Source organism: Daldinia loculata (assembly GCF_022478755.1).
Source record: "Daldinia loculata strain CBS 113971 unplaced genomic scaffold F4817scaffold_124, whole genome shotgun sequence".
Taxonomy (NCBI): domain Eukaryota; kingdom Fungi; phylum Ascomycota; class Sordariomycetes; order Xylariales; family Hypoxylaceae; genus Daldinia; species Daldinia loculata.
This window is the reverse complement of record NW_026054978.1, coordinates 22,154-44,343: the sequence shown is the minus strand read 5'-3', so window position 1 is coordinate 44,343 and position 22,190 is coordinate 22,154. Positions and strand designations below refer to the sequence as shown.

Below are 22,190 nucleotides of genomic sequence, written 5' to 3'. Positions count from 1 at the left end.
GTCACATGACATGTGGAAGTATAAATACATTATGTGTAGCCTAGCGATCCACATTAGAAAGTCTACAATACAACTTCATTACAATCATTGTGACATGACCCCTCCCTTAGCAAATCCCAATACAGTACCGCAAAAAGATGATGAGACAGACCTTCTTCCAACCCCTCCTTCGAGTGCCCCGCGCTGCGTTTTCTTCCTCCTCTTCCTCATTTTCAACTTCGTCTTCCTGCCTTCGACCTTCAATCTTCCCAAAGGCATCATCAACCTTCTCTTCTACTCCAGCAAGCCAATCGTCCATTCGATTCTTTTCCGCAACCTCAGTCAATATGTCTGGCAACATTAAGGTGTAAGTCTTACCTTCATCCTCAAGTTCCAACTTATTACTATAGTCTTTTATTTTCGGATGGAGCTAACCCATCATCCAGCTTCTTTGATTTGGAGTGGGAGGGTCCCGTCCTAGAGAATGGCAGACCTACTGCTACTGTGAAGAGTAAGTTGAATCCCATCCCGGCAATTCTGCCAAAGCTTCTGCCATCTCGATAAGCTCTATCTTCTACGCATTAGAGCCGTCTATATTATTCATATCTTCATTAGGAAGCTCAATTGGTTTCTAAAGCACTATTAAGCACCGTACTTCTTATTTATCATTAGCTGTTTAGAGTGCTGACACATTATCTACTTCATAGCCCAGACCGGTCGTGTCAACCTGGAGCTCTGGAAGTCCCAGGTACCCAAGACCGTCGAGAACTTCCGTGCTCTCTGCACCGGCGAGAAGGGCTTCGGTTACAAGGGCTCGTCCTTCCACCGTATCATCCCCGAGTTCATGCTTCAGGGCGGTGACTTCACTCGTGGCAACGTACGTCGACTTCCTCTCAATACCATCGTAGTCCGCTTTTGAGCCGACTTCTAACTACACAACAGGGCACTGGTGGCAAGTCCATCTATGGCGAGAAGTTTGCCGACGAGAACCTCGACCTTAAGCACACTCACCCGTACACCTTGTCCATGGCTAACGCCGGCCCCAACACGTAAGTTTTATTTACGCTGCTGTGCCTTTCCATTTTGTATTCCCTTAGCTATCATCTCCTAACTAATGTATCTTGTATTTAGCAACGGCTCTCAGTTCTTCATCACCACTGTCAAGACAAGCTGGCTAGACGGCCGCCACGTCCCCTTCGGTGTCGTTGCGGACGATGAATCCATAGCTATTGTTAAGGCTATCGAGGCTACTGGCTCCCAGAGCGGTGCTATCAAGTACAGCAAGCGACCTACCATCGTCAACTCAGGAGAGCTTGCCTAAAGGAAAAGATGACAACTTTTTCATCTTTACTGCGTGTAACATTTCTATTTGGCCCACGATGCTGCCAACTTGCCTCCTCTCAAGTATTGGTGTGGGCCATACAAAAAGGCATAAGGAAACTCAGGGAGGGCCAATTTGCGAGACACCTCAATAAGCAATTCGTTAGACGCTAGGTAGTTGCCAATAACATGTCTTGCTTCAAATTATCTATATCTAGCCTAAGTTTGGTGATACGTCGTTGTAATTGTAGCCTGACTGTCCTAGCCGTACTAATCAGCATCGGTGTCATTGTCCGGATCTGGCAAAACTCTCCCGATATTTTTCTCGTCCTTAGTTGTGACACATGTATTTTCCCCGCCATCAAACGCCGTGCTATGCTATGTCGGAAAGCAAAAACGCCACTTTTACCTTGAGTATACATTATACCTTATAATAACCATTTGTCAAAATATTCACACCCTCCCGCCCATACGGGACCACCTTCTTCGCACAGTTCAAAGACAGGGCATTTGCCGCAAGGCACGGTTGTCAAGCCATTGGTTCTCGGCTCCCAGAAATCTTCGCTGTCTAGTTTGACCATGTCCGGATGTTGCTTAGACACACGCACGGCCCTATAGCCAACTCGGTCACCAGTCTTGACCTCCTCAATCCTGTTCTCCCAGATGAGAATGTCGATAAGCTCCTGAACGTGTTCGGTCTTCAGCGGCTGTCCTTTGGCTATGTGCATGGAGACGATTTCTGCCGTAATCTCCTCGGCCGTGGGGTAGCCCATATAACCCGCAGGTAGAGGGAGGCGGAGGGCTCCGCGGACCTTAGGTGCTGGAGCTGTAGGGCGTGTACTATCTTCTTTAGACATTGCGTCTGCGGAACGTTTCTTGCTCTTCATCGCGGCCTCGGATAAACCGCCTCTTATTACGCCCTTCTTCGGCAGGACTGGACTCACGCTTCGAACGCCTCGTTCTCCCGTACTTCGATAGCTACCCCTATCCTTTATAATGCGCACCACCACAGCCTGCAAGGTGTCGATGAAGGCCTCGTCGAGATATTGATCAGTGTACCAGGGGCCGCCTGTTGCGCGGGCAGAGGGCTGCATGTTGAACTTGATCCACATCTTCTTGGACATGTTCTCGACGGTGGTAAACTGCTGGATGAAGCGCTTGGTCTCCAGCTCCTTGAGAGCCTTTCGCAATGCATTGTCTTGAAGGTTAAGGCGCTTCTTTATGTCCTGCTGCCATGCGCCCTCAGCACCGGCCGAGTCGATGATTTCGTAGACTAGGACCTGGTCCTCGGAGGTGAGGTGCTTATACCTGTCGAGAAAAGATTAGATGGCGATTAAAAATTAAAAGGAAGAAGACTTTACTTACTTGGCCGCCTCGGCCTCGGGACGGAGTCGCCATGCTAGGCCACTGTGGAAGTGGACGGGGACGAAAAGGCGCTCCCGCGTCAGAAGTTGTATGATTTGTAGGAGCTTCTTTACATCTTTGGGCGGGACGACATCGAGTGCCATTAGTTCCTCCTGAGAGAAAAATCTCTCGGGATTATCTCTGCACGCATCTTCGCAGGCGGAATAGAGCTGAGTTTTGAGTATCGAGGTCTGGTCGTCCATTTTGAAGGGTTGTTGAATTGTGACTCATATGTTAATAATGAATTGGTGATTGGTGATAAGTTCAGTAAGAATTTAAAAAAACGCGCCAAGCTAAAGCGTACCTAATTCCAAAAAATTAAGAAAGGATCGAGGTACATAGTTGCTTAACGCGCTTCTACCTAATACGTCTAAAATGAAGGACTTTATGTATGTGAGGCTAGGTACGGAAAAGTAAAAATTGTAGGTAAAAATATATGTATCTAAGATCAATTGAATCAAGACGACGTGCCCCGCGCAACCAAAGGAAATATTTCTTATCTCTCTTTGGTCGCGCTTGCCTACCAGGTAGATAGATGTACCTGGGTAGGTACTTCCTAGCAGTGTTAGCGCGATACGCCGATACGGATTACAACTGATACGCTATCGCTATCGCTATCGACAAGCAGGACGCAGCTTTCCGTCAGGGACCTCAATACCCCACCGTAGAAAGCTCTCGAATTCATCGCATTCAGCCCTAAAAAGATCAAAGTCCCAATGGTTCCATTCCAAAGCTTGGGCATTGCAACTTACATATAACTTCTGCTTGACGACCATTTCTTCTCTGTCCACAAGTTTCGGTTTACACGCGTAAGAATTTTCTCAAGTTCATAAATTATTCGTCCAAGTTAAAACACAACAACAACTGCGTTTGGAGAAAGGTAGCATCAACCCACCATGGCCTCTGTAGACGAGCTTAAAGCTCTGGGCAACAAGGCTATTGCCGACAAGAAGTTTGACGAGGCTATGTAGGTTTTTATGTCCCTATGATATTGATCTTTTTAACTTTACAACCCAAATTTCCAAGAATTAGTTGAGACTCCTAGACTAACAGTTCTACTAGTGATGCCTTCACCAAGGCTATTTCCATCGACCCAAACAACCACATTCTTTACAGCAACCGATCTGCTGCTTACGCTTCTAAGAAGGACTGGAAAAATGCTCTAAGTGATGCTGAGAAGACAACCCAGATTAAGCCAGACTGGCCGCGAGGATGGGGTCGCAAGGGCGCAGCCCTGCATGGTTCTGGCGACCTTCTGGGTGCCAGTGACGCCTACGAGGAGGGTCTCAAGCACGATCCTAACAACGCCGGTCTAAAAAGTTCTCTTGCCTCCGTCCAGCGAGCGATAGAGCAAGAAGCCGGTATGTAAATACCCACACCCTGTTTCATCTTCCCTTCAAACATATATCCTCGTACGTTTTTTTATATACTAACTCCCTATAGGCGCCGGTCTCGGTGGTGATCCTACAGGTGGACTCGGCAAGATGTTTAGCGACCCTAATCTCCTCCAGAAGCTGATGAACAATCCTAAGACCAGCGGTTTCCTTGCTGATCCATCCTTCATCGCAAAGATCCAGGCCATACAGCAGAATCCCCAGAACACGCAGGAATTGTTCAGCGATCCTCGAATGATCCAGGTATTAGGAGTTCTGATGGGCATCGACATGCAAATGGGAGGCCCGGATGACATCCCAGGTGCTGCCTCTGCCGCTGCCGCCTCTTCATCTGGCGCTAAGGAGGCAGAGGAGGACGTTGAAATGCGGGACCGTACTCCAGCTGAGTCCGAATCCCAATCCAAACCAGAGCCTGCCAAGGCCCCCGAGCCTGAGCCTGAGCCAGAGCCAGAAGTGGATGAGGAAGAGCTCGCCAAGAAAAAGGCAAAGGAAGAGGCCGACAAGGAAAAGGCACTGGGTACTGAAAACTACAAAAAGCGTAACTTTGACGAGGCTATAAAGCACTATACTAAGGCTTGGGAATTGCACAAGGACATAGCCTATCTCAACAACCTTGGCGCCGCTCAATTCGAAAAGGGCGACTACCAAGCCTGCATCGATGCTTGCACTAAGGCTATCGAAGAGGGCCGCCAGATATATGCCGACTTCAAGATGATTGCCAAGTCATATGCGCGCATTGGTACAGCCTACGAGAAGCTAGGAGACCTTACAGCGGCGATTGAAAATTACCAGAAGTCCCTGACCGAGTATCGAACACCCGATACTGTAAATAAGCTCCGCGCTGCCGAGCGTAGAAAGATCGAGGAAACTAGGAAGTCTTACATAGACCCGGAGAAGGCCGAGGAAGCTCGCGAGGAAGGTAATAAGAAGTTCAAGGAGCAAGATTTCCCCGGTGCTGTTGCGGCTTACTCGGAGATGATCAAGCGTGCTCCGGATGATCCTCGTGGATATAGCAACCGCGCCGCCGCCTTTGTCAAGCTGTTCGAGTTTCCAAGCGCTCTCGAGGACTGCAACACGGCTATCAAGAAGGACCCCAAGTTCATTAGGGCGTATATTCGCAAGGCGCAAATTTACTTCGGCATGCGCGACTACTCCAGGTGTATCGACGCTTGCAACGAGGCTGCTACGGTAGATAGCGAGTATCACAACAACGCCAACGCGCGGGAGATTGAGCAGCAGCAGCAGAAGGCTCTGCAGGCTATGTACGCTGCCCGAGAGAATGAGACAGAGGATCAGACTCGGGAGAGATTGATGAAAGACCCCGAGGTAAGTACAGAATGCACCCCCATCGCTTCGGACAGAATAGGGACGGCTAACCCTTGCATCTTAGATCATGAGCATCATGCAAGACCCTGTCATGCAATCTATCCTCCAGCAAGCCCAGTCCGACCCCGCGGCGCTGCAGGAGCACATGCGCAACCCGAACGTTCGTTCTAATATCCAGAAACTGATTGCGGCCGGTGTGATTCGAGTTGGACGATGAGCGTTAGCGTAGTGATGTCTTATTTTTCTACTTAAGCTACTTTATCTCATTAATTTTCACAATGGTTAGGTTGGTGGTTCGTTGGCTGTAGTAGCATGTAAGGGCATCGCGGAGCCGTAGGTACTCATGGTAATTGCAATTCACGATACTGGCGTTGAAAAATGCAAAGGGTGGATTAGGGAATGAGGGTAAATGAATTTACGCTAATCAACGATTCCAACATCCTTATAGTTGTCACTAAGCTTTATAGCTTTGTAGTCTTCGTGATCCGTTACAGTTCCTTAAGAATGGATGCCTTCACTTGACGATATTCGTAAGCATCACTTCTGATAGTTAACGCCAACTTTAGTACATGCGTTTGGATGTTAGTATTAAGATATACTAATTATACGAAGTAAATGGTCCTTTATCATACATACATGCCTCTACTTAATCTATATTAAACCTCAAGTCCGCATTGTTATCTATTCCGGAAGTCCGGCTTCTGCTATTCTGATAGCTCAACTAATAGTTGGTCAGAATATTTCCCACCCTAACTCAGTCCTTCAGTATTACACCGATCTCGTTCGTATGGATTCCATAGGGCTTAACCATGACAACCAGTAACGCCTTTACCACCATCAAGGCTGGCCACACTGCCACCCCTTTTATAGTGATAATATTAGCGTCCGATGCTTAGGATTGGCTCCAGTCAAGCCTTAAGATGTTCTACTCACCGAGGGTCTATATGTTCCCATTGCATTATGAAGAACCCTATGAAAGCGCCGAGGATGATGCAGATGATTACGTATCCGTTGTAGTACATAGCAAGCAGCATGATCCAATAAGCTAGAGCAAAATGAATCGTATGCAGCGAAGCACGGATGGCCTGTTGCCAGAGCTTAGGCCTAAACGGTGTGGCACGGACGAGCGCCGTAGTGCCTTCTTTTGCCATGAGAGCCCCGTTAGCCGTATCCGAGGAGTTGTTCACGGTCGTCGCGGCGAGGGCGCTGGTCGCTTTTACGTGCTGATGGATCAAGTGCTGGTCGTAGATCTTAGAGGCGCGGCGTAGAAACTCGAGCAAGATCACGAGCAGCACGACTCCAATGCATAGGCCTGCAAATCCGCCGCGGGACTTGACTTGCCAGGATTCCGAGAGAAAGCAGGCGTCGATCGTTTCCCAATTCCAAAGCATCTGATGCTCGTCGTTTGTTAGCGAGGTTGAACGGACTAGGTAAGGTACCTAATACAACTCGTCGTATTGGAAGTGAATATCTCACAGAGATCTTACATTCCCCCGTTTGCGATTCCCTATCTCCCATGCCCCCCATGCTGCTACCCATGTTATCCGCGCCTCCTGCGCTTGTCGTGGAGGTCGGCATTGCAGAAGCAAACGTTGATTGTACCGTGGATGAGACCGAAGACTCTATAGATGATGGCATAGACATCCCGTCCATTTTTTTTTTTTTTTTGGCTGGTGGCTAGTAAGTATAGTATTATCAGTCAGAATGAATCTGGTAACTAGTTATTTGTAGAATAGTAGTAACAGTTAACACCTATAAAAAATAAAAAAATAAATCAGCCTCAAGAATTGCAAAATGACCGTCAAGTACGTACGGTCTGAGCCTATACCTACCTATTTAATTCTTTGTCACGGATACTCGACTTGTTCTTGACACTCGACGATCGCCATAGGCAACAAAGGGGCTAATTTGCCGTAAGTAACGTACTAAACCTACCGAGGCCTTCGATATGTTGGGACAAAAGCTTTCGCCTCCTTATTGCGTATCGAGTTGGGTCTAGATAAAAGAATCTAACGTCAACCAAAAGGTAACTATTTGCCTTGCCAGAACGCAAAAGTCTCTCATGAAGTTGCCTCAATTTCTATGATGTTATACACAAAGACGGTGTACTCCACAATTGCTACAATACACTGCTTGTAGAAAATGGGAAAATGCTATTTTGGGTTTCTTAGTTTTCAAGCTCATAACCTCCCTTTTCACGGCGGTCTGTCTCCGCTTCCATGTCGGCCTATCTCTATATCCAACCGTAGTTGCAACAGTAACAACTACCTACAAACTTGGTGAAGCTGAGGTTGACAAAACTGAGGTTCGGAGCCATCAGAATTCCAGTAGCTCCAGCAGATACTCCAATGCATGGTACCGTTTTACCAATTATTCAAAATAATTATATGCCATACTTTTGAAGTTGATTCACAAGACTGCGGAGTGTACTTATCAAGGTATATAAATCTGAGTATAAGGGGCGTATTACTCTATCAATCACACATCAACTCAGCAACTTGTGAAGTTTTACGGGGGCTCCAGACCGTCCATAACAACCGTACCATAGTCACCCGGTCCATCAAAGAAATTCTGATCCATGCCTGGTCCTTCGAAGAAGTCGCTCGCCCACCAAGCGCTAGGACTCCACTCCTCGAGCGAAAATTGGGCGGAGACGTTCATCCCTGAAGGCATAGGAGGCCAATTTCCTCCCATACCATTACCGTTGCCGAGATCGACCTCTTTAGCAATGTTGGCATTTGATGACAGCTCAGGCCGACGACCCTCGCCACCTACGGCGGCTACCATCTCGGCCCATTTCTCCAGCTTAACGCGAGTGCTCTTGAGTTTCCTCGCGGCCATGTCCCATATATCATTCTCGCAAGGTAAGCCCCTCTGTTTTTCGCAGGCCTCCTGTGCCTGCTCGCATCGCGTTACCATGCCTTGCAAGATACCAGTAGCATCTATCCGGAGCTCGGACTGAGAGAGTAGGTGAGACCTAATAGTACGTACTGCGGCGGGAATTGCGGGATCTAGATCTATGTCTTTGACCCCGACCGTCGGCACGGAGACCAGAGCCGCACCGCTACAACCTGGATCACTTCGTACCATCTGTGGTAATACAGAACTCGTCGCCGTGGTCGGGGTAGATGTAAAACTGCGGTCGGGGCTCGTCAGCTTAGACCAGCGGACCAGCATTATTACAGAATTGATGAGCTGAGCTGAGATGGGCATAGGTAAGACAAAGTAATCCGCGACGTCAATAGCTAGCCAAGCTTCGAACCAGGCCTTGAGCGCGGTGCCAGATCGATAAAAGACATCGAGTGAAGAAGCAGAATCTAGAGTTAGAGATGATAACGAGTTCGAAATCTTTTCGAGGAGTGTAGCATCAATTCGCGGCGGTTCCCATAAGCGTAAAGAGGCCGTATTGATATGACACATGAGCAGCTCTATCTTTTAGTTAATTTCACGTTTTTCCTTTGAAACTATCATGAGTAGGAAACTAACTGTTTGATAAGAGATGACGAGGTAGTGATGCCTTAAAGTTTTCTATCTCCGAGTGAAACACGCTGGAATATGCACTCATAGGGGCACGGGTAATACCGGCCAATTCGCTCTCGTCGTGGTCTTTCGCGTGTAGTTGAGAGATACGCTCAGACATGTGTTGGATTCGCACCAGATGGACGAGGAGCGAATCAGTTCCATACTCCTGTTCGGCCTCGAGCTCCCGAAGACATTGATCTATGTACGGCGTGTATTTCGGCGGCTCGATCCGTTGAAAGGAGAGCGAGACACTGTTGTGTGTGAGCATGATCGAGTACATTAGAGGAATATATCTTACCCGCAACCTCCCCGAGTTGCTGGGTCAAGCAAGAGTAGCTGTTCATTTTGACTTACACCGAGGTCATATACCAGACTCCGCAGAGTGCCCTTCTCTCGTCATTCACCCTGCTTTTCGGGGCTTCGGGACTTGAAATTAATAACTTCGTCTTTTCCTGTAATTCGGGAGGCTTGTTGATGCCGAGGTCTGCTACTAAACTGTTTGCTAGTGCGATCAAATTGTTCATCTGAGCGTGCATTATACAGTGGTAGTGATAATATCCCACGACCAAGAGAATTGATTGGAGTATTTCCAGAGACCGCTCTGAACGCATAAGCATCTGCTCGGATATGTGTCTCATTATGAAGTAGTTCTGTGACCTCAGCGAACTTAGGTTACGATAAGACGCGATCATTCGAACTGTTGCGAAGAGGAAAGGATACTTTAATGCTAATTCCGAAGCCGTAAAGCCTGGTGGAAGTACGACAAACGGGTAATTAGGGACAAGCTCGTTGACGAATATCGACAATAAGACCTCGTCGGACTCAAGCGAAGCAGGGCTCTCGCCGGCTTGAGTACGGCAGACACATACACGAGGGGCATGTTCATTGTAATAATCAGGAATTGCAGGCGGCCGCTCATAATTTGAGCCTGAAGATTGACTCGGAGAATTGGTGCTAATTCGTTTTCGGCTTTGTATTGGCGTCGCATCTTCGGTCGCCTCTGGGGACGATGTAGACGTAGTGGATTTGGCTCCAGAAACCTGCCTTAACGGAACAGGGACATCTCCTGAATTAGTAGCTTTAATGAAATCGACGAGGCTATTGAGTCTCTCCTCGAGCTGTGCTGTCTTTCTAGAGTAAAATATAGACCGTTAGCCTTTGCCTTTACGTGTGGATTAGCTCAAAGACCTGTCTGACACTGGCGATGATCGAAGAACACACTACACACTAAGAAATGACTATTCCGATTATAAACTTCTAGAAATAAAAGAGTGCTTACGAGGGTCTGCTCTGCCGCTTTTTCCTCGGCTTATGTATCTGACTGGTACAATCTTTATCTAAACGTTCACATCTATATCCCCCAATCTACCATTAGTAAACCGACTAACATGAGAGTACACCAACACAAGGCTCTAGCCCTAAGCTTAGAATGCTATTATATGCACGAGAGAATACTCACCTATCACATCTAACGCCCGACCCGTTGCTTGAGCGCAAGCATTTAGCCTTTGCGAGAGCACATGGCGAACACGCAGCTCCCCATTTGGCGATGACGGAGTTCTTTGGTCTATCCATTAGTACTACAAAAAACAAGATAACAAATTCGATGATAGAGGTTTCAATCGCCGGCGGACTTTCAAAGTGTAAACCGCAAGCCGTGATGAGATAGCAGTCAGTGTTCGAGGATGGTCTTCAGGTATAGATGGTCCAAACGAGAGGAACGGAGATTAAAAATAATCTCCAACTTCCGGTCCCCACATATGACCCAAGATGTTCTTACTACTAAGCTCATGTTAGTCAAGATAACCTAGATTGGCATAGCTAGGCTAACATAAACGTGGGAGAGATAGGTATATGTGACCTACCATGATGCACTACCCAACCCGGACTTTTAGGGAAAAGGCCGGCTCGCCGAAATGTGTGGTTCACGTTCAGTCATTACAACATCGTACCTTGGCGTCTTCAAGCGGTTATCGGTTATCTTAAATGCTCACGTTATAATCCTTATTATTCGTGGAAAGTCAATTGTATAAATTGGTTTTAATATGTCCCGATACGACTTTTTAGAGCTGCAACTCGAGGCTGATATATCTCGGCCAGGGGTGGCCAGCTAGAGACTAGTTAACGACGACTTACACGAACTTTGCTCAGTACTTAACGATGAATCACCAACAGTCAGTCAAAACTAGTTCGGATACTGGAGATGTTGAATCCGCGATCAAAGTCGACAGTCCCAAACTCGAATATGACAAGATTGACAACGGGGAACATGGCGGTGACGACGTTGGCGTAGTTCCCCAAAATGACGACCAAACAGGAAGCGGGAGTACCAGTCCTCCGCAAATGAGCGGATTGCCCTTTTACGTGGCGATGGGATCCATTACTCTAGGCGTTCTCTTGATGGCTCTCAACAATACGGCTCTAGGAACTGTGAGGAAGACGCTGCGACATTCTTGATCATGTATATGCTTACACTTCTACTAGGCCATCCCCGCAATCACAGCAGAGTTTAATACCGTGGATGACGTTGGGTGGTATTCTTCGGCGTCTCTAATAGCAAAGTGAGTTTGGAACTCGAGAGTGTAACGCGTTTGACAGTACGAGGCTGACAGGTCCGGCGAAGCTGTGTCATGGTACCGTTCGTTGGGAAAATATATAAGAGCTTTCGGATCAAGCTCGTATTTATTACCTTCATAATTATCTTCGAGATTGGATCCTTGATTGCAGCGCTATCGACGTCTTCCATGATGCTCGTCATCTCCAGAGCGATAAGCGGCATAGGGGGTTCCGGGATTCTCAACGGTAGTTCTACGATCATCGCCGCCACCGTCCCGATAGCGAAGCGGTCGTTTCTAAACGGCATCATACTTGGTTGTTTTGCCGTGGGCCAGGCAGCGGGCCCTTTGATCGGCGGAGCTCTAACCCAGGGGCTAACATGGCGCTGGTGCTTCTACATGTAAGTTGGCCGTCGCTATAGTGGCGTTAATACTCGAGCTAACCCTTCATAGCAACCTGCCCCTGGGTGGCCTGGTCGTTTTCCTGTTCGTATTTGTAGTCAGGTTACCTGTAACAAGGCTCTCAGAAAAGAATACATCTCTCCTAGAGCGGGTCCTTGACCTCGATTTTGTCGGCTTTGCCATCTTTGCCGCAGCGGCTATAATGTTCCTGATCGGCCTGCAATGGGCCGGCACCAAATACCCCTGGAATTCGCCGACCGTCATCGGACTTATGTGTGGCGGAGTGGTAGCCTTTATAGTCGTCGGATTCTGGTTCGTTTACAAGGGAGATTCGGCCTTGCTGCCGCCTAGGCTACTTCGTAGCCGCATTAGCATCATGATCACCATCACCTCGTTCCTGCAAAGCGGTGGGTCCATCAATTCGTTGTATTGGCTGCCCGTCTGGTTCCAAGCGATCAGAGGCGTGGACGCTCTGCAGAGTGGTATAATGCTTCTTCCTATAATACTGTCGCAGCTCTTTGCATCCGTGGCATGCGGGGCTCTCGTTCAGAAGACGGGCTATTACCTTCCGGAAGTCGTCGGGGGGAACGCGCTGGTGGCGATCGGAGCCGGTTTGACCTCAACCTTTTCTCTAGCCACTTCTGATGGGGAAATAATAGGATATCAGATCCTCATGGGAGCAGGCCGTGGCTTTGTCTTACAACTGGTGTGTGATAACATCTATCTTTTTATAGTGCTAGGGAAGACTGACGAGTGCATTAATTTAGCTTGTCCTCGCCATGCAGGCGAACGTGCCTAGAGAAGACGCTTCGATAGCATCCGCGTACGCTATGTTCTCTCAGCTACTTGGGGGCGCCATCTTTTCGGCTGTCGCGAAGACTATCTTCACCAGTTCTATAGGAACAGCTCTCCAAAAGTTTGCTCCCGACATCGATCCGAGCTTACTGATTAACACCGGCGCGACTGAGATAGCCAAAGTTATCCCCCCGGATCAGGTAGAAGGTGCTCTCCTAGCATACAATCAAGCTATCAACTATGTATTTGTAAGAATACTCACTCTCGCATGATATCCCATTCTGACTGACACATCTATCAGTATCTTCAATTCGCTGCCGCAAGTTGTGCTTTTCTAACTGGCTGGGGAATGGGATGGAGAAATTTAAAGGAGGTGAAACAAGAGAAAGAAGTTATGGAAAAGGATGACGCTTAAGTAGCGATAGGGGCACTAGTATGAAATACCTATCAATGATAGAGAATATTTAATTGGCCGATAAGGTCCTGGAAACCTTAATTATCCTGCTTGATGAGACATGTAGGCAGTATTGCTGATCAGGTGTATACCTAATGTTTAAGCATTGGTGATAACTTGTTGAGACGTCCGCTATAAGACACCGCTAGCAAGGTTCGTCTTAGATCGTCGAACTACCTAAGTTCAGACCATAAATGGTCTAGACTCGCCTAAAATTGGTAATATGGAAGATTGCCAAGTCTGCACTGCTACTATGTACTATGTATTATTATTCAATTGGATAATCGACAAGGGGGTCTCGCTAAGAAGCTGCCTATAGTAGAAGCTTAACCTCGCGACGAGGTCAATAACAATATTGAAAGGCAAAGCGGAAAAGGCACAAAGGTTTAAATCACCGGCTTAAGATAAATATGGATGAGTACGACTTCATCATTGTCGGCGCTGGACTCTCCGGAGTCGACGCCGCTTACCGCCTGAAGACTCAGCTGCCAGACTGCTCCTACACCATTCTGGAAGCACGAAACGAGGTCGGCGGCACTTGGTCATTCTTCAAATTCCCCGGTATCCGGTCGGACTCTCAACTTACATTGTTCGGCCTTCCGTGGCGACCATGGATACACGATACGGATATGGCTAAAGCGCATCTTATCAGGGAATATATAGAGGATGCTGCACGGGCCGAAGGTATCGACAAGAAGATCCAGCTCAAGCACCAGGTCACCGGTATCAATTGGTCTTCGGAGGAACAGCGGTGGACTCTGGCGGTTAACGCAGACGGTCTCGCAAAGGAATACAAGGCTAAATTCTTGATCACCTGCTCGGGGTATTATGATTACGCCAACCCGCTCAAGGCCGAAATACCCGGCATCGAGAACTTCGAGGGCACGGTCGCGCACCCTCAGTTCTGGCCCGAGGACCTCGATTATGCTAATAAGAAAGTCGTTATCATCGGATCTGGCGCTACTGCTATCACTATGCTGCCCGCTATGGCCGAGACGGCGGGTCACGTTACGATGCTTCAAAGAAGCCCATCTTACGTTATTAGTCTGCCCCTATCGGACCCGGTCGGGAGATGGATCAGGAAGGTTTTCCCAGAGAGCATTGCTCACTCACTCAACTGGTGGCGGTCTGTATCCCCGATATCTATTCTTTTTTCCAGCTATATAAACTTACGCTCTGTAGATGTTTTATCGTGGAACATGTCTTTGTTTTCTTTTGCCTTACCTTCCCTAATCTAGCAAGGAAGCTTGTCGTACACGATATGAAGAAAGAATTACCCGCCGACATTGATGTAAACGTTCATTTCAACCCCAAGTACAACTTATTCGAACAACGAGTGGGTCTATGTCCAGATGGTGACTTTTTCCGAGCTCTACACCGAGATAACTGTGACATTGTCACCGACCATATCGAGACAGTCACGGCAGATGGCATTCTTACTAAGTCGGGGAAGAAGCTCGACGCAGACATTATCGTGACGGCCACGGGTCTTCGTAAGCATCACGTTTTCTAATGCCCTACTAAACGATTGCCCCCAAGCGCTAGGATAACTCTCCCTTTCACGTGTTCGATTATAATACTAACCTAGAGAATATCAGACGTCCACCTATTTGGAGGTATCACCCCAATCGTCGATGGACGGCCTGTGGATCTAGGAACTTGCTATGCTTGGAGAGGGGTCATGGTTACTGGTGTGCCAAATTCCGGAGCTGTGATGGGGTATACGACAAGTTCCTGGACGCTCGGTGCTGATAGCAGTATCAAGCTGCTCATCAAAGTATGGAAGCATATGCAGAAGACTGGCGCTACGTCAGTTGTGCCAGTCAACGCTCAATCCGACCTCGCCTCGTCTAAGCCGGTCGTAGGTCATAGCTCGACCTACTTTGTCATGGCGCAGAGCAGGTTGCCTAGGATCACGGGTACATCGCCGGTAAGTCTCACCTCCTATGTTCTAACTTTACTTATAAAGTGTTCATAACAATCCTACTTTATTCGTCAGTACTGATTTTTCGCTATAGTGGTATGGACGCACGAATAGCATATATGATCATCTAAAGCTATGGTTTGGTAGTGTTACAAAGGGGCTACAGTACACGTATCCATCAAAGAAGAATGACTGAGCGGTATCCTGTATACTATGTAGCTTTCAAGGCCGGTAGAGGCACTTAAATAAAATTTGCACCAAAGGCCAATAATTATATAGTAGATTGTACCTATTACATGTATATATGAGAATCCCCGCAATCACCATCTGAATATATTGTTGGAGGGGTAGGTAGTAGAATTTATCTTATCGGATCTTGCATGTCATCATTTGTCATTTTTCTAAAACTTCGTGTTTGCAAGCCTTTGATTTTTATTAATCATCTAAAAAGTTTTGTATCATTCAGAGCCTACTAACTTACCTAAGATCTCTCTACTGCCGAATAGAACAGACTTCAAACATGGCCAACTTTAGGCCCGCATTGATAGTAGTAGATCTCCAAGAGGACTTCTGTCCTCCGGTAAGTATACCTACCTTACCTGGTTAGGGCTGCTGGTAGCTAGCTGACTAACAATGATGACCAGAACGGTTCTCTTGCAGTGACCAATGGTCGCGATATCGCGCCACTGATCAATAAACTTCTAGCCTCCCCTTTCGTGATCAAGATCGCGACCAAGGATTGGCACCCGCGTGATCACGTTTCGTTTGCGGCAAATCACCAAGGCAAAGTCCCGTTTGAGGACTTGATTACGATCGTGAACCCATACAACGAGACCGAGACGTATGAGTCGCGACTATGGCCGGTTCACTGCGTACAAGGCAGCCCGGGAGCAGAGCTGATCCCTGAGCTACTCATCAGTCAGATTGACATGGTTCTCGAGAAGGGGACTGATGCGCGCGTCGAGATGTACAGCCCGTTCTACGACCCCTTCAAGTCTCCACGAGTTTACGACAGTGGCCTCGTGCAGATTCTGAAGGAGAAGCAGGTCACAGATGTGTATGTGGTGGGGCTAGCAGCAGACTATTGCGTCAAGAACGCCGCGATCGACGCGGCGAAAGAAGGCTTTAAGACTTACTTGGTGGAGGAATGCACGAGAGCCGTTGATCCTTCTGCATGGTCGGAATGCAAGAAAGAAATCGAAATATCCGGGGCTAAAGTTGTTAGCATGGACGGACATGAAGTAAGCCGACTGATGACGGCGCAGTAACAGGGTGAAGCTGAAGGGTTGCCGACGGGCGACTACTTCTATCTTGCAAGAACAGATTATCCAGCGGTGTATGTAGAAGTACGGATCCGTAGCTATTACTATAATTCTCCCTGTTTACTGACGTAGGTCCCGTCGTACGGGCGCTAGAAAACGAGGCCGGTGGCGGACCCGTTAGATTATCTATGTACCTAACCTATGTATGATTATGGCTTCTACGCGGGGGGTGGATATGCGATGGATGGTAGCACGAGGGTCGGGAAAGAATAGGTCATGTGTCTCAGTTTCGCCGTGTTGGTTTGAGACCTTCCTGTTGTATAGAAACATCTAGTATTAATGGCTAATTCCCAAGACCGCCATTGTGGTTCGCGTTAACGAGAAGCGTGGTTGTCACAACCCGCCTAGGCCTCTTTTAGTAATGGCCGAGATATTTGTACAGTACACGTAGTGTAATTTAACCACATCCTAAAGCTACTGGTATTTGTACTTATATTCTACATATGTATTTAACGATAGTAGGTAGTTTTGCTAGGGGTTTGTTGACATGTCCAGATTTCACCTTGTAATACATAATTCAACCCTGGTTGTTGAGTTGTCAAGGTATCCATACGGTGTTGTTGCTGGGGACTTAGACTCCCCCTTTGGCCATGCTGTACTATGAGGTATTATATCCCGTCCTCTTCCAACCAATTCTCTTCCGCGTAAATGCGAAGGGATGGCGTTGGCGAGGTGGATGGGATACATAGGTGGCTTGATTATCGGTCTTTTTAGGAACTGTACATAGGTCCATGAAATTGCGCTGTGCATACCCGGAGTTTTGGAATAGTTGCCAATTGAAGAAAAGAAGTATGCTTATCAGTAGAGCCAGGACAAAACCTAACCTGATATGGCTAGTAAATATTAGGGTTAATGTGTTCTATTATGTAGTAGTGAGGTACATACAGCAAAGGGAAGAGAAAGTAAACAAGATGGGAGTTACATAAAGGTAAGCTCCGAGTTAAGCTCCAGAATATTGTGTAAGTGGCAGACAGGCAGAGCGGTTGGATGAACTTGTGGAGTTCCCATGTGTTTTCGACTCCGATAGTGCAGGTACCTGGAAGGTACGTACATAAATAGGTAGCTTTTAGTACCTAATCGATAGCAGGCCGGTGCTCATAGTGGAACCTGTATGGGTCCCTTAATTTTGTGATTGCAACTGATTGAAAGATTCGAAGCCAGGGGATGATGAGCTAGAGAGGGAAACCTTGAAATTTCTCTCTTCACCGCACCGATAATAAATCCCCACCAACCCCCCCCCCCCCTTGACTTACAATTATTATTCTTCCAACATTTCTTCGTCGAACTATTCTTTGTTCGTAGTCCCCTACGGTCGAGAGTTTCAGCACGCCTGCCGATTCATTCTCACTGTTGCCATTGGCATTGGCAATTGGCATCGACATTAACATTGGTGTCAAGGCGTTCCTAAGGTTTTCTAGGGAAACTCGTCGTCTGTTTCGTCGACTCCAATTCTGTCACTAAATATCGATAACCCTTTATAAGTCGAACCTTGGGGTAGTTCACCTTTTGCTTCTCGCTTCTCGCTTCTCGCTCCTCGCCTCTCACCTCAACAGCTTAACAACACCTTTAACACCGTCTTCCCTACAACTACCTAGACAGTCTGAGGCAACTATAGAATTAATTGCTACTATACAAAATACGAAGAAGGGCATATTATTAGGTTCGTCCCGTCCTCCCCACCTAAGACTAGACATCCCGGTTCCGAGACACTGTACGGACATCATAAGTAGAACTGAACTAATCTGTACCTTAGAAGGATAAGCATAATTGTTCAGCGATCGTCGCCAAATGCCTTCGCGGTAGTACTAACATGATTGCTTCTTCATTTCTTCCCTCCCGCTTTCGCGGTGAGCAACCAACCGATACACCAAGCCCACCATCCAAGTTGAACCAGAGAGTCACACCGATCCTCCAGTTTTTCTCCAAGATTGCTTGCCTGCACCCGATCCATACCATCGTTATCGTTTCCTTAATAGCTAGCACCACCTACGTCGGCGTCGTAAAGGAGAGCCTCTTAGATGTGACTAGAAGTGCGAGGACGGCCGATTGGCCCTCGTTAGTGGAGGGCAGCAGAAGCTTGCAGGTTGGCCCCGAAACCTCGTGGCGGTGGCAGAGCTTCGACTCCGATTCGACCATCCCAAAGGATGCCGACCACTTGGCCCTTGTTACTCTGGTCTTTCCGGAGTCGTCTGCAGATGCGCCCCAGACTGCGCCGTTGCCTCATATCGTCCCTCTCCCGCAGAACCTGAGCATCTCGCATCTGCCGTCTACTTCGAACTCCTTAAGTGCCTATTCCCAGGACAGCGCTTTGGCATTTGCCGTCAAGTATAGCGAGGCTGCGGAGTTCCTTGCAGCAGCACAAGAGATCCCCAACGATGTTCCTGGTCAAGAATCGCGCGAAACCGAGTTAGGCAAGGAGGAGCAGAAGATGTGGATAATGAAAGTCGCCAAGGGTTACACCAGAGGAAGTGTAGTACGATGGATTCACAATGCTTGGACAGAGTTTCTCGACCTGATAAAGAATGCCGAGACGCTAGATATCATCATCATGGTCCTGGGATATCTGTCTATGCACCTAACTTTCGTGTCGCTGTTCTTATCCATGAGAAAGATGGGGTCGAACGTCTGGCTAGCCATCAGTGTGCTTTTCTCATCGACTTTCGCCTTCCTATTCGGTCTCAATGTTACCACCAAGCTCGGCGTTCCGATCAGCATGGTCTTACTATCCGAAGGGTTACCTTTCCTGGTTGTTACTATCGGGTTCGAGAAGAATATCGCGCTAACCCGGGCTGTCCTGTCCCACGCGTTAGAGCACCGTAGGCCCGAAGAGAAGCAGACCAATGGTGGTAAATCTGCCAAGTTCTTGACTCCCTCGGATGGTATTATTCACTACGCCGTACAGCGCGCAATCAAGGATAAGGGTTATGAGATCGTCCGTGACTATGTCATTGAGATTCTGATTCTCGTTGCCGGAGCCGCCTCGGGCGTGCAAGGCGGCCTCCAGCAGTTCTGCTTCTTAGCCGCCTGGATACTCTTCTTCGACTGCATCCTGCTCTTCACCTTCTATACCGCTATTCTGTGCATCAAACTCGAAGTAAACCGCATCAGGCGCCACGTGGAGCTGCGTCGGGCCTTGGAAGACGACGGTATCAGTCGCCGCGTTGCTGAGAATGTTGCCAAGAGTAATGACTGGCCTAGAAGAGATGCTAAGGGCCAGGCTGATGTGCCTCTCTTCGGTAGTGATCTCAGGGGCAACAGCGTCCCAAAGTTTAAGTTCTGGATGGTTATGGGTTTTGTTGCCATCAATGTCGCCAACATCTGCACGATTCCCTTCAGGACCTCGGAGATTTCCAGCATCTCTTCGTGGGCTACGGGCTTGGGAGGTGTCGTTAGTTCACCCCCTCTCGACCCCTTTAAAGTTGCGTCTAATGGGCTTGACGAGATACTTTACAACGCGAAGAATCAGTCTAAGCCGACTGTAGTTTCTATCCTGACTCCCATCAAGTACGAATTGGAATTTCCTTCTATCCACTACGCGGAGGCGCCCCTACCCACGAACAACGGGTACCATGGTAAACGGGACAGCTATCCTCAACTCAACGGCTACGGAGTAGGCGGACGCATGGTTGGTAGCCTTCTTACCAGTCTCGAGGACCCGATCCTATCCAAGTGGATCGTGATCGCTCTAGCCATGAGTGTTGCGCTTAATGGTTATCTATTCAACGTGGCCAGGTGGGGTATCAGGGATCCGAATCTGCCGGATCATCCTATAGACCCGAAGGAGCTCGCAGATGCCGAGCGATTCAACGATACGCAGTCTGCAACACTACCCCTCGGTGAGATCCTACCGAAGCAGTCGCAGTCGCAGCCAATGCCTGACAGACCTATCACTCCCGCCTATACCGATGATGAGAGTGTTAGCCAGCCTCCCCCAGCTAGTCAGCTAGCGTCACTAGCGGCGCAGAGGACACAGAGCGAGCTAGACAGGATATTATCTGAGAAAAGGGCGCACGAATTAACTGATGAGGAGATTGTTGCCGTATCGCTGAAAGGCAAGATCCCTGGTTATGCATTGGAGAAGACCCTCAAGGATTGCACGCGGGCTGTGAAAGTTCGTCGAAGTATCATCGCGAGGACCCGAGCGACGGCAGACCTTACTGGCTTATTGGACCAGTCTAAGTTGCCGTACGAGAACTACAACTGGGAACAAGTGCTTGGCGCCTGCTGTGAGAACGTTATTGGTTATATGCCCATTCCTGTCGGTGTAGCCGGACCGCTCGTCATCGACGGCAAAAGCTACTTTATTCCCATGGCGACTACTGAAGGTGTGCTCGTCGCTAGCACAAGCCGCGGCTGCAAGGCTATCAACTCTGGCGGAGGTGCCGTTACGGTTCTGACGAGCGACGGAATGACTCGAGGACCATGCGTGCAATTCGAGACACTCGAGCGCGCCGGCGCTGCGAAGCTCTGGATCGATTCCGAGACAGGTCAGTCCGTCATGAAGAAGGCGTTTGATTCAACTTCAAGGTTTGCTCGATTGCAGACGATGAAGACGGCTCTTGCTGGAACTAATCTCTTCATCCGGTTCAAGACGACGACCGGCGACGCCATGGGGATGAACATGATCTCCAAGGGTGTTGAGCACGCGTTGAATGTCATGGCTACCGAGGGTGGGTTTAGCGATATGTCCATCGTGTCGCTGTCTGGAAACTACTGTATTGATAAGAAGGCTTCCGCGATTAACTGGATCGATGGCCGAGGTAAGGGTATAGTTGCCGAAGCCATCATTCCGGGCGATGTAGTCAAGGCGGTGCTGAAGAGCGACGTGGATAGCCTCGTCGAGCTTAACATCGCAAAGAACTTTATCGGGTCTGCTATGGCTGGTGCGATGGGCGGTTTTAATGCTCACGCAGCCAACATAGTTGCGGCCGTTTTCATCGCTACCGGACAGGACCCGGCGCAAGTCATAGAGAGTTCGAATTGTATCACCATCATGAAAAAGTAAGTCCATTATCGTATTCGTCTTATTATTACTTCTCAAGCTAACTTGCCCAACAGCCTACGCGGGTCTCTTCAAATCTCCGTGTCTATGCCGTCGATTGAAGTTGGCACGCTCGGCGGCGGCACTATCTTGGAGCCTCAGAGTGCCATGCTCGACATGCTCGGTGTTAGGGGACCTCACCCGACAAACCCTGGTGACAATGCGGCGCGTCTTGCTCGTATAGTTGGCGCGGCAGTCCTTGCGGGAGAGCTCTCCCTCTGCAGCGCTCTCGCTGCCGGCCACCTAGTCAAGGCGCACATGGCGCACAACCGTTCGGCTCCCCCAACCCGGAGTACCACGCCGGCCCCAGTTGCCAGTGGTGCGATGACACCCGTTGGATTAACTATGACAAGTTCGAAGAGTTCTGCCGCTCTTGATCGGGCTGCGGTATCGAGACGTTGAATGATAAGACAGCTCATTCGTTTCGTATCATTGATCAATTTACGGTGTATTAGAGGTTTTTAAAGAAGATGCGCTCCTTATAGAGCATAATGATGCATCGAGCTAGGCGTTTAGCGAAGTTACGTTTAGGTATGTCTTGTGACAAATAAGACGTCATGCGGATGGGTGGTTGACGGAGGTATTCAACCAAGTCAGTTAGGGGTCCGTGTTCTACGAAGTTTAGATTCTCTTTTATTCGGATCAGAGAGATCACAGATGGAGATGACTAGCAAGTCACTGCCTACGCAGGGTCGCCACGGGTATAAAAAAAACAAGAAGCTCTCAGCTATAGACACCTAGAAAGACGAAGG

At 48.4% G+C, this 22,190-nt stretch overlaps 9 protein-coding genes across 9 annotated transcripts; 6 read left to right on the top strand and 3 right to left on the bottom strand.

Annotated features, from left to right (window-relative positions):
- The first annotated feature begins 79 nt into the window (after positions 1–79).
- On the top strand, positions 80–1,507 carry F4817DRAFT_355021 (cyclophilin-like domain-containing protein). The gene is made up of 5 exons (XM_049305607.1): positions 80–346; positions 426–490; positions 687–856; positions 922–1,028; positions 1,111–1,507. The coding sequence occupies exons 1-5, from the start codon at positions 138–140 to the stop codon at positions 1,298–1,300; spliced, it is 741 nt and encodes a 246-aa protein (XP_049153450.1). The 5' UTR covers positions 80–137; the 3' UTR covers positions 1,301–1,507.
- F4817DRAFT_355020 (RNA polymerase Rpc34) lies at positions 1,508–3,286 on the bottom strand. Its single transcript, XM_049305606.1, has 2 exons — positions 2,665–3,286; positions 1,508–2,607 (listed from the first exon to the last, which is right to left on the bottom strand). Exons 1-2 carry the CDS (start codon positions 2,904–2,906, stop codon positions 1,728–1,730), a joined length of 1,122 nt encoding a protein of 373 aa, XP_049153449.1. The 5' UTR covers positions 2,907–3,286; the 3' UTR covers positions 1,508–1,727.
- A 43-nt stretch (positions 3,287–3,329) lies between these two features.
- F4817DRAFT_355019 (uncharacterized protein) lies at positions 3,330–5,995 on the top strand. The gene is made up of 4 exons (XM_049305605.1): positions 3,330–3,670; positions 3,766–4,064; positions 4,147–5,423; positions 5,488–5,995. Exons 1-4 carry the CDS (start codon positions 3,600–3,602, stop codon positions 5,638–5,640), a joined length of 1,800 nt encoding a protein of 599 aa, XP_049153448.1. The 5' UTR covers positions 3,330–3,599; the 3' UTR covers positions 5,641–5,995.
- A 98-nt stretch (positions 5,996–6,093) lies between these two features.
- F4817DRAFT_363782 (Ctr-domain-containing protein) lies at positions 6,094–7,076 on the bottom strand (the record flags this gene model as incomplete). Its single annotated transcript, XM_049306677.1, has 3 exons — positions 6,094–6,284; positions 6,357–6,814; positions 6,900–7,076. The coding sequence occupies 3 exons, from the start codon at positions 7,074–7,076 to the stop codon at positions 6,227–6,229; spliced, it is 693 nt and encodes a 230-aa protein (XP_049153447.1). The 3' UTR covers positions 6,094–6,226.
- A 408-nt stretch (positions 7,077–7,484) lies between these two features.
- On the bottom strand, positions 7,485–10,954 carry F4817DRAFT_39746 (uncharacterized protein). Its single transcript, XM_049307417.1, has 6 exons — positions 10,777–10,954; positions 10,405–10,727; positions 10,225–10,296; positions 9,300–10,076; positions 8,910–9,196; positions 7,485–8,851 (listed from the first exon to the last, which is right to left on the bottom strand). Exons 2-6 carry the CDS (start codon positions 10,518–10,520, stop codon positions 7,932–7,934), a joined length of 2,172 nt encoding a protein of 723 aa, XP_049153446.1. The 5' UTR covers positions 10,521–10,727; positions 10,777–10,954; the 3' UTR covers positions 7,485–7,931.
- Positions 10,405–13,275, top strand: F4817DRAFT_355009 (MFS general substrate transporter). Its single transcript, XM_049305604.1, has 7 exons — positions 10,405–10,727; positions 10,777–11,375; positions 11,430–11,506; positions 11,569–11,901; positions 11,954–12,608; positions 12,670–12,945; positions 12,999–13,275. The coding sequence occupies exons 2-7, from the start codon at positions 11,106–11,108 to the stop codon at positions 13,110–13,112; spliced, it is 1,725 nt and encodes a 574-aa protein (XP_049153445.1). The 5' UTR covers positions 10,405–10,727; positions 10,777–11,105; the 3' UTR covers positions 13,113–13,275.
- A 174-nt stretch (positions 13,276–13,449) lies between these two features.
- F4817DRAFT_355007 (FAD/NAD(P)-binding domain-containing protein) lies at positions 13,450–15,450 on the top strand (the record flags this gene model as incomplete). The annotated part of the gene is made up of 4 exons (XM_049305603.1): positions 13,450–14,277; positions 14,334–14,644; positions 14,750–15,081; positions 15,170–15,450. Coding segments are annotated over exons 1-4 (1,457 nt in total), but the record flags the coding sequence as incomplete, so codon positions are not given.
- Positions 15,451–15,454: 4 nt separating this feature from the next.
- Positions 15,455–16,814, top strand: F4817DRAFT_39592 (pyrazinamidase/nicotinamidase). Its single transcript, XM_049307415.1, has 2 exons — positions 15,455–15,655; positions 15,720–16,814. Exons 1-2 carry the CDS (start codon positions 15,596–15,598, stop codon positions 16,341–16,343), a joined length of 684 nt encoding a protein of 227 aa, XP_049153443.1. The 5' UTR covers positions 15,455–15,595; the 3' UTR covers positions 16,344–16,814.
- Positions 16,815–17,950: 1,136 nt separating this feature from the next.
- F4817DRAFT_39671 (3-hydroxy-3-methylglutaryl-CoA reductase) lies at positions 17,951–22,163 on the top strand. Its single transcript, XM_049307416.1, has 4 exons — positions 17,951–18,057; positions 18,151–19,785; positions 19,858–21,398; positions 21,456–22,163. The coding sequence occupies exons 2-4, from the start codon at positions 18,208–18,210 to the stop codon at positions 21,838–21,840; spliced, it is 3,504 nt and encodes a 1,167-aa protein (XP_049153442.1). The 5' UTR covers positions 17,951–18,057; positions 18,151–18,207; the 3' UTR covers positions 21,841–22,163.
- The last annotated feature ends 27 nt before the right edge of the window (positions 22,164–22,190 follow it).

What these genes read in the sequence shown, in the direction of transcription:
- F4817DRAFT_355021 (XM_049305607.1), top strand. Translation starts at nt 138, where the DNA reads ATGATGAGACAGACCTTCTTCCAACCCCTCCTTCGAGTGCCCCGCGCT. An exon ending in ACCTACTGCTACTGTGAAGA is followed by an intron (nt 491 to 686) that starts GTAAGTTGAATC and finishes TCTACTTCATAG; the next exon opens with CCCAGACCGGTCGTGTCAAC. An exon ending in GTGACTTCACTCGTGGCAAC is followed by an intron (nt 857 to 921) that starts GTACGTCGACTT and finishes ACTACACAACAG; the next exon opens with GGCACTGGTGGCAAGTCCAT.
- F4817DRAFT_355020 (XM_049305606.1), bottom strand. Translation starts at nt 2,906, where the DNA reads ATGGACGACCAGACCTCGATACTCAAAACTCAGCTCTATTCCGCCTGC. An exon ending in CCCGAGGCCGAGGCGGCCAA is followed by an intron (nt 2,608 to 2,664) that starts GTAAGTAAAGTC and finishes TTTTCTCGACAG; the next exon opens with GTATAAGCACCTCACCTCCG.
- F4817DRAFT_355019 (XM_049305605.1), top strand. Translation starts at nt 3,600, where the DNA reads ATGGCCTCTGTAGACGAGCTTAAAGCTCTGGGCAACAAGGCTATTGCC. An exon ending in AAGAAGTTTGACGAGGCTAT is followed by an intron (nt 3,671 to 3,765) that starts GTAGGTTTTTAT and finishes CAGTTCTACTAG; the next exon opens with TGATGCCTTCACCAAGGCTA. An exon ending in GATTGATGAAAGACCCCGAG is followed by an intron (nt 5,424 to 5,487) that starts GTAAGTACAGAA and finishes CTTGCATCTTAG; the next exon opens with ATCATGAGCATCATGCAAGA.
- F4817DRAFT_39746 (XM_049307417.1), bottom strand. Translation starts at nt 10,520, where the DNA reads ATGGATAGACCAAAGAACTCCGTCATCGCCAAATGGGGAGCTGCGTGT. An exon ending in TCGGGCGTTAGATGTGATAG is followed by an intron (nt 10,297 to 10,404) that starts GTGAGTATTCTC and finishes TGGGGGATATAG; the next exon opens with ATGTGAACGTTTAGATAAAG. An exon ending in AAGCGGCAGAGCAGACCCTC is followed by an intron (nt 10,077 to 10,224) that starts GTAAGCACTCTT and finishes ATTTTACTCTAG; the next exon opens with AAAGACAGCACAGCTCGAGG.
- F4817DRAFT_355009 (XM_049305604.1), top strand. Translation starts at nt 11,106, where the DNA reads ATGAATCACCAACAGTCAGTCAAAACTAGTTCGGATACTGGAGATGTT. An exon ending in ACAATACGGCTCTAGGAACT is followed by an intron (nt 11,376 to 11,429) that starts GTGAGGAAGACG and finishes CACTTCTACTAG; the next exon opens with GCCATCCCCGCAATCACAGC. An exon ending in AAGCTATCAACTATGTATTT is followed by an intron (nt 12,946 to 12,998) that starts GTAAGAATACTC and finishes CACATCTATCAG; the next exon opens with TATCTTCAATTCGCTGCCGC.
- F4817DRAFT_39592 (XM_049307415.1), top strand. Translation starts at nt 15,596, where the DNA reads ATGGCCAACTTTAGGCCCGCATTGATAGTAGTAGATCTCCAAGAGGAC. An exon ending in AAGAGGACTTCTGTCCTCCG is followed by an intron (nt 15,656 to 15,719) that starts GTAAGTATACCT and finishes AATGATGACCAG; the next exon opens with AACGGTTCTCTTGCAGTGAC.
- F4817DRAFT_39671 (XM_049307416.1), top strand. Translation starts at nt 18,208, where the DNA reads ATGATTGCTTCTTCATTTCTTCCCTCCCGCTTTCGCGGTGAGCAACCA. An exon ending in CTACGGGCTTGGGAGGTGTC is followed by an intron (nt 19,786 to 19,857) that starts GTTAGTTCACCC and finishes TACAACGCGAAG; the next exon opens with AATCAGTCTAAGCCGACTGT. An exon ending in TGTATCACCATCATGAAAAA is followed by an intron (nt 21,399 to 21,455) that starts GTAAGTCCATTA and finishes CTTGCCCAACAG; the next exon opens with CCTACGCGGGTCTCTTCAAA.